Source organism: Vicia villosa, linkage group LG2 (genome assembly GCF_029867415.1).
Source record: "Vicia villosa cultivar HV-30 ecotype Madison, WI linkage group LG2, Vvil1.0, whole genome shotgun sequence".
NCBI classification, from domain to species: Eukaryota; Viridiplantae; Streptophyta; class Magnoliopsida; order Fabales; family Fabaceae; genus Vicia; species Vicia villosa.
In genome coordinates, this window is record NC_081181.1 from 150,253,372 (window position 1) to 150,260,889 (window position 7,518).

The window sequence follows — 7,518 nt, forward strand, 5'->3', positions numbered from 1 at the left end:
TTTTGAAAAATTTCTATTTATTAAATTTTGTTGAGAAATTGATGATAATCGAAATAAATGGTATCTTCGGAGATACATCTCCTAATTTACCAAAAAAGAATTCTGAAAAAAATAAAAGATACATCTCTGAACTAAAATAAACAAAAATTAATATTTAATGCATTCGGATATGTATCTTCGAATTCATCAAAAATCATTTTTTGATTTTCAGAGGTGCACCCCAAATAATATGGGTGGAATGAAAAATTGTTTATTATTAATAGTGATTAAAGAAAATACCTAGTTTAGTATCTTGTTAAAACAAAAAATATCTATTTTTTAGATACATTAAAAAATTAATGTATTTGGACTACATATAATTCAAATACATTGATTCTTCGATGAACTTAAAAGATATTACCTCTCTGATAATCATTGTATTTGGATTACATTAATTTTTAATATAATTAAAAATATATTTTTTCTTTTATTAAAGACTAGAGGAATAATTTTTTTGTGATTAGAGGGAGGACTTAAGTATAGATAAGTTTATTAAATTGCTTTTTATAGTGATTAAGTTCGCGTTAAGGCCACGTAAATAAGGACCCACCACGGAACAACAAACACAACCCGCGTAATTTTCAATTAAAGTCAAAACCGAATCATCTCACCGTTGGATGGATAAAAATCAATATCCCTGAAACCAAGACAAAGACTTAACCATTTTAAAAACGGTTTGGCGCTACGCTACGCTACCTATTACAAATACAGATCCAGTTTAAATCAAATAAACCAAATTCAGTTTGGTGGCGGCAAAAAAAAACCATCAATGGCGAAACTATTATCCCTAGCTTGTTTTCGAAACGAAGGATGGCACAATCTCTCCGCTCGATCTCACTATCCCTCCATGCCTTCCTATCCCAAAGGCGAACCTGGTACCAGCAGTCCGGCCGCCGCCGTCACCGAGGCTTCCAACGTCACCGGACTTTTCTCCGTTAACGGCATGACTTGCTCCGCTTGCGCCGGATCCGTCGAGAAATCCATCAAACGTCTCCATGGAATTCAGGAAGCTGTTGTTGATGTCCTCAACAACCGTGCTCGCGTCATCTTTCATCCCTCGTTTGTTAACGTAACTAACTTTCTTTATTCCGTTATTTTATTTAAATGATTTTTTTGGTTGGGTTTGGAAGTTAGGTACATTAATTAGTTACATTTATGCCTGAAAATGAGTTTATTCGAGTCAAACTCGCCTCTCTCCATTCGACTCGATAAAAATTGGTTGAAATAATCGGTTCAACTCAGAGTTGAGGTTGAGGTGAATGTTGTATATAAATTACCTTAGCCTTGATTCCCAATATAAGACTACTTTGGTTAGCGCGGAATAGAACTTAATTTTTAATTTAAGTTTGGATCATTTGATTCATGACCTGAAAAGAAGTTAATTATTGAATCAAGATTCAAACTATGTTCAATGTTCAAGTTGATTTGGTTCATTGTCCACTCTACTTAAAACTTTTGGTATGGTTTTCATTTCATTTTTGTTTTTGTAGGAGGAGGCTATTTGTGAGGCAATTGAAGATGCTGGATTTGAAGCGGCGTTACTAGCGGATATTACCAATGATATTTCAATTCAAATATGCCGTATACAAATCAAAGGAATGACATGCACGTCGTGCTCTACTGCTGTTGAATCTGCGCTGATCGCCCTCGCCGGAGTCATTGAAGCTCGAGTAGCTTTAGCAACTGAAGAAGCTAATGTTCAATATAACCCAAACATAGTTACCTATAGCCAAATATTGGAAGCAGTTGATGATGCTGGATTTGAAGCCATTCTTATCAGTTCAAGTGAAGATTTAAGCAAAATAGATCTTCAAGTGGAAGGTGATCTCACCGATCATTCCATGATTAAGCTTATCGAAGATTCTCTTCGATCGCTCCCTGGAGTTTTGGAATTACGCACGAGTTTCGAATTGAGTAAAATTTCACTTTCTTATAAACCGGATTTAACAGGACCAAGAGACTTCATCAATGTGATTCAAGAAACTAGTAATGGAAATTTGAAGGCCAAGATATTTCCGGGTGAAGGAGGAAGAAGAGATGCTCATAGAAACAAGGAAATAAAAAGTTATTATAAATCTTTTATGTGGAGTTTGGTGTTTACTGTTCCAGTTTTTCTTACTTCCATGGTGTTTATGTATATACCTGGAATAAAGGATTTATTGGATCACAAAGTTGTGAAAATGCTTACTGTTGGAGAGGTTATTCGTTGGGTGCTTGCAACACCGGTGCAGTTCGTATTCGGGTGGAGATTTTACGTTGGTTCTTATAAATCATTGCGCCGTGGCTCTGCTAATATGGATGTTCTTATTGCTCTTGGAACAAATGCTGCTTATTTCTATTCTGTTTATTCTGTCTTGAGAGCTGCTACTTCTAAGGTTTTTGAAGGTACTGATTTCTTTGAGACTAGTGCAATGCTTATTTCGTTTATTCTCTTAGGAAAGTATCTTGAGATTTTAGCTAAAGGGAAAACATCGAATGCAATTGCTAAGCTCATGAATTTGACACCTGATACTGCTATATTGTTGAGTTTGGATGATGAAGAGAATGTTGTTAGAGAGGAAGAAATTGATAGTAGGTTGGTTCAGAAGAATGACGTGATTAAAATTATTCCGGGTGCAAAAGTAGCATCGGATGGTTTGGTTGTTTGGGGACAGAGTCATGTGAATGAGAGTATGATAACTGGTGAGGCACGTCCTGTGTCTAAGAGGAAAGATGATACTGTTATTGGTGGAACATTGAATGAGAATGGAGTTTTGCATGTTAAGGCAACAAAAGTTGGATCAGAAAGTGCTCTTTCACAGATTGTTCGACTTGTTGAGTCTGCACAAATGGCCAAGGCTCCTGTGCAGAAGTTTGCTGATCGCATTTCCACATACTTTGTGCCTTTGGTAATTACTCCCTCCATTCATTTGTAATTATCGTTTTCTTGTAGGTAGAAGAATTTTGTTCCTATTTATGTCATTTCCGTTATATATGACTTATGTTTTTAGAAGACCTATTTCTATCTCTATTCTAAGAAAAGTCTTCCTCTTAAAGGCACGTCAGTATAATCTTGCAGGAGATCTTTACTACTTGATGTTTAAAGTGATATATGTCTTCTACCTCTGTAGGTGATTTTGATCTCATTCTCAACCTGGCTTGCTTGGTTTTTAGCTGGAAAATATCATGCTTACCCAAAATCATGGATACCGTCTTCCATGGACAGCTTTGAGCTTGCTCTGCAGTTTGGAATATCTGTGATGGTTATTGCCTGTCCTTGTGCTTTGGGCTTAGCCACACCTACAGCTGTTATGGTTGGCACTGGAGTTGGCGCATCTCAGGGTGTTTTGATCAAAGGCGGGCAAGCTTTGGAAAGTGCACATAAGGTCAGCATTTGTCTTTAGAATTAGATTATCTCCTTAAATTATGGAATTTCTTTGTCCATGTTTTTTGTGTGTGACCAATTTGTCAATGTTGGTTGGCTTTAAAACTGAACAATGATTGCCATTGTTGCTAATTAGTACAACTGTCAAATATGTTTATGAAAAGAGTTTTTATAGTTTGTACAATGTTCGTTTGGTATATGATGAACTGGTGTTTGTTATGCTGCATGAAAGGGGACAGTGTTATTGGATATCGATATGTTCATTTTATCTTTACAACTTTGTATAATGTTAAAATGAAGAAAGTGTTCCTTAGATACTTGTTGCAGCATATCAAAAGTATCTATTAAATCATTCATTTCATGGTTTTACTTTTATGTGGATTTGGATTTACATTTGAATATGTTTACGATTGTGTTGTTGTATTGTAGGTAAACTGCATTGTTTTTGACAAGACGGGTACGCTCACTATTGGGAAGCCTGTGATAGTAAATACGAAACTATTGATAAAAATGGTACTCCGGGAGTTCTATGAACTTGTTGCTGCAGCTGAGGTAAGCACATGTCATCTATCTCCTTCTAAAAGGCTTAGCCCCAGTAATAGTTAGAGGAAACAGTTGACTTGCAGTCAAGAATTTGTTTTAGTTCTTATGATCACTACAATTTAATGGGTTAATGGCTCAAGTTATTTTTCAATTCATGAACTATAGGTGCATTTTCATGTCATAAATGATTCCAATTGATCTTTATTTCTGTAATTTTTCTATCTCAGGTTAACAGTGAGCATCCTCTAGCTAAGGCTGTTGTTGAGTACGCCAAGAAATTTAAAGATGAGGAGAACCCTTCTTGGCCAGAAGCACGTGATTTTGTTTCCATTACTGGACATGGAGTAAAGGCCACCGTTCGTAACAAGGAAATAATGGTGGGTAATAAGAGCTTGTTCACTGACCACAATATTGCAATTCCTGCTGTTGCTGAAGATCTACTCGCTGAAGCAGAAAATTTGGCTCAAACAGGAATTGTAGTATCTATAAATGGAGAAATAGCTGGGGTTTTAGCAGTATCTGATCCATTGAAATCAGGTGCTCAAGAAGTTATTTCTATTCTCAAGTCTATGAAAATCAAGAGCATCATGGTGACTGGGGACAACTGGGGAACTGCTAATTCCATTGCCAGGGAAGTTGGGATTGAAGATGTTATTGCTGAGGCGAAACCGGATCAGAAAGCAGATAAAGTTAAAAACTTGCAGGTGCTGTAAAATATTGTGATATCCATACAAGTCTGACAGAAAGTTTAAAATGGCTTAATCTATCTAATCTTATCTCAGCCTAACAACTATGATCTCTTAAAATCAAGTATTACTCCTTATCTTATGCAGTAGCTATGCAGAAAGTTTAATATATCACCTTTTTTTTTCGTTTATTTTTCAGGCTTCTGGATACACAGTGGCTATGGTAGGGGATGGCATCAACGATTCACCAGCACTTGTAGCAGCAGATGTTGGAATGGCAATAGGTGCTGGCACAGACATTGCTATTGAGGCAGCTGATATTGTCCTAATGAAGAGCAACTTAGAGGATGTCATAACTGCCATCGACCTTTCAAGAAAAACATTTTCCCGTATACGCCTTAATTATATTTGGGCTTTGGGCTATAATGTTCTTGGCATTCCAATAGCAGCTGGAGTTCTTTTCCCTTCTACAGGCTTTCGATTGCCACCTTGGATTGCTGGAGCTGCTATGGCTGCTTCTTCTGTTAGTGTTGTTTGCTGTTCTCTGTTGTTGAAATATTACAAGAGGCCCAAGAAGCTGAACAGCCTTGACATAGGAGCCATAACAATCGAGACATCAAGTGATCCTTTGATTATACACGATGACTGAAGAGAGTTTTGAATTAGCTATTCTACTACATGCAGCTAGGTGTTGAGGACTAGCAGCATTATAGGAGTGTGAATCTCTCAGATATGGGAGGGTTCCATTTCATAGAAGAAAAATAAAGAGAGAAAGAAATGGAAAGGATCCCTCATTTTAGTTGATGTTTTGCAAGTAGATAGATGCATGTGATATATAGATTTATGTAATAAAATGTGTATAGAAATGGAAATGTTTCTTTTGTCTTCACAATAGTTTTTTAGCCTTGAAAACTCAAATAATCCATGTATAAAGTGTTTGAGAACTTGTTAAGTGCCTAATTGTTATATATAGTAGTAGTGAAAACTCAAATAATCCATGCATTGAATTTTTACTAGAATTGTTTTTCTTGCACATTTAACACACATTACATGATGCATTGTCCTCTTATGAATTTTGTTATCTTAAAAACAAATTATAAATTATTCTACTTCTAACCAACTTATTCTTACTATCTTATTAGATCTTCTGTTGGAGATCTGCTATAAAACTGGAAAAAATAGAAGATGAAAATACATGATGATAATTACACAAACAAATTTCAAAATGTGTATGAACCCACTAAACAGTTTATGCAAACTAGATGCAAATAAATAAACTAAGAGATCTCATTCAAGATAGATATTTCAAAATCTTTGATATGGATTACACATTCACATCAAGTGTATCGATCAATTATGTTTTATATAAGGGTTAAATACATTTTTAGTCCCTATTAATATGCGACACTGCATTTTTAGTCCCTATAAAATTTTCATTCAATGAATGGTTCTTATAAAAATATTATGCATATAGTTTTAGTCCCTACTGTCAAACCAGTATGTATTTTAGAATGATTATTTTGCAGACATGTTCATAATGTTTAAAAAGTTTATGGAAAAAAAAAACTCAAAATTTAATTTCTAAGTTGAAATTTTCATTACTTTTATCATTATTTTTTGAAATTTGAAAAATTCATATTTAATTCTTCTCGTTTTAAAAAATTCTAAAACTTGGTAAATAAATATTTTACAGTATTCTAAACATATATAAAGAGAATTATTCAAAAATTTAAAAATTAAAGGGTAATTAAACAGTTTTATAAAAATTTTAGAAGGATCATTCATTAAAAAAAAATTTATAGAGACTAAAAATGCAGGGTCACGTATTTATAGGGACTAAAAACGTATTTAACCCTTTATATAATATAATTCACTCAAATACTCTTGTACACTGAAGAAAAAAAAACAAATTATTTATAGAATAAAATTCACTTAATTACTCTCTTCTACCTAAAGTGAATCTATTTATAGAAAAAACTTATACTACTAGGTGTACAGAAACAACTCTTAAACAAACTTATGCACTATTTGGTACAAACTCTTATGTACATTTACCATTAAAGTGTGTATGATAATATGTTTATATGCATGTGTATGATTAAAGTGTTAAATCATGAAATATTATTAGGATGATCAATGTTTGCGGATACAATTTTTTTATTCACATTATTTTTAAATATTGATATTTTAACAAGAGAATTAAAACATTGCGAATATATCAATAGTCTAAAGTTGCTACATATTTTAAAGTTGTTATAATAGTACTTAAATTTCTCATATAAATTTTAACTATACTATTCTTTTTTTTTTACAAGTATAGTGTATGGATGACATTTGTTAGTCCATTTTAAAGGCACACGAAAGTAATCTCATATTTTGATAGAGTCGAGATTCGAATGAACTTTAATCCTTTATATTTTATTTTTGTGTGTTCTCTTTATGTCTTACCAAATATTTTCGTCATAGATAATTCACATGAATTATATTGGAGGTATTGAATATCTTTGTATTACACAAATGAATTTGGACATAAAATGTATAATAGAAAAGCTATAGGCTTTTCCCTCGGGCTTGTACTACACTTATATCAGTATAATTTAAGCACATGTCATTGTAAACCAGTAGTTTATAAATTACACTTAATTGTGTCGTCGGTAAAACCGGTTGGGTCATCTCGGATATAATATGATGCAAATAATTTGTATTGAAGAACCAGAAGTTTCTTCAATCCAGTCAATTTTTGTGTGTTTCTAAAAGAAATTAAAAATTTGAGAAATTGTTTTTTTATGACATTAATTGTTGCATCGACTAAAATATCATGCATATGTCTCTACTCACAACCAGAAGTTTGTGAAATTATTTTCTCAACTAATTAGACTAAGATCT

At 33.5% G+C, this 7,518-nt stretch overlaps 1 protein-coding gene across 1 annotated transcript; it reads left to right on the plus strand.

Annotated features, from left to right (window-relative positions):
* Positions 1-702: 702 nt before the first annotated feature.
* On the plus strand, positions 703-5,576 carry LOC131652446 (probable copper-transporting ATPase HMA5). Its single transcript, XM_058922297.1, has 6 exons — positions 703-1,108; positions 1,530-2,927; positions 3,150-3,404; positions 3,833-3,955; positions 4,174-4,650; positions 4,832-5,576. Exons 1-6 carry the CDS (start codon positions 809-811, stop codon positions 5,279-5,281), a joined length of 3,003 nt encoding a protein of 1,000 aa, XP_058778280.1. The 5' UTR covers positions 703-808; the 3' UTR covers positions 5,282-5,576.
* Positions 5,577-7,518: the final 1,942 nt, after the last annotated feature.

Excerpts from the sequence above, each read along its gene's own strand:
- LOC131652446 (XM_058922297.1), top strand. The coding sequence starts at position 809 with ATGGCGAAACTATTATCCCTAGCTTGTTTTCGAAACGAAGGATGGCAC. Across the intron at positions 3,405-3,832 it reads CTTTGGAAAGTGCACATAAG|GTAAACTGCATTGTTTTTGA; the intron begins GTCAGCATTTGT and ends GTTGTATTGTAG. Across the intron at positions 4,651-4,831 it reads ATAAAGTTAAAAACTTGCAG|GCTTCTGGATACACAGTGGC; the intron begins GTGCTGTAAAAT and ends TTTATTTTTCAG.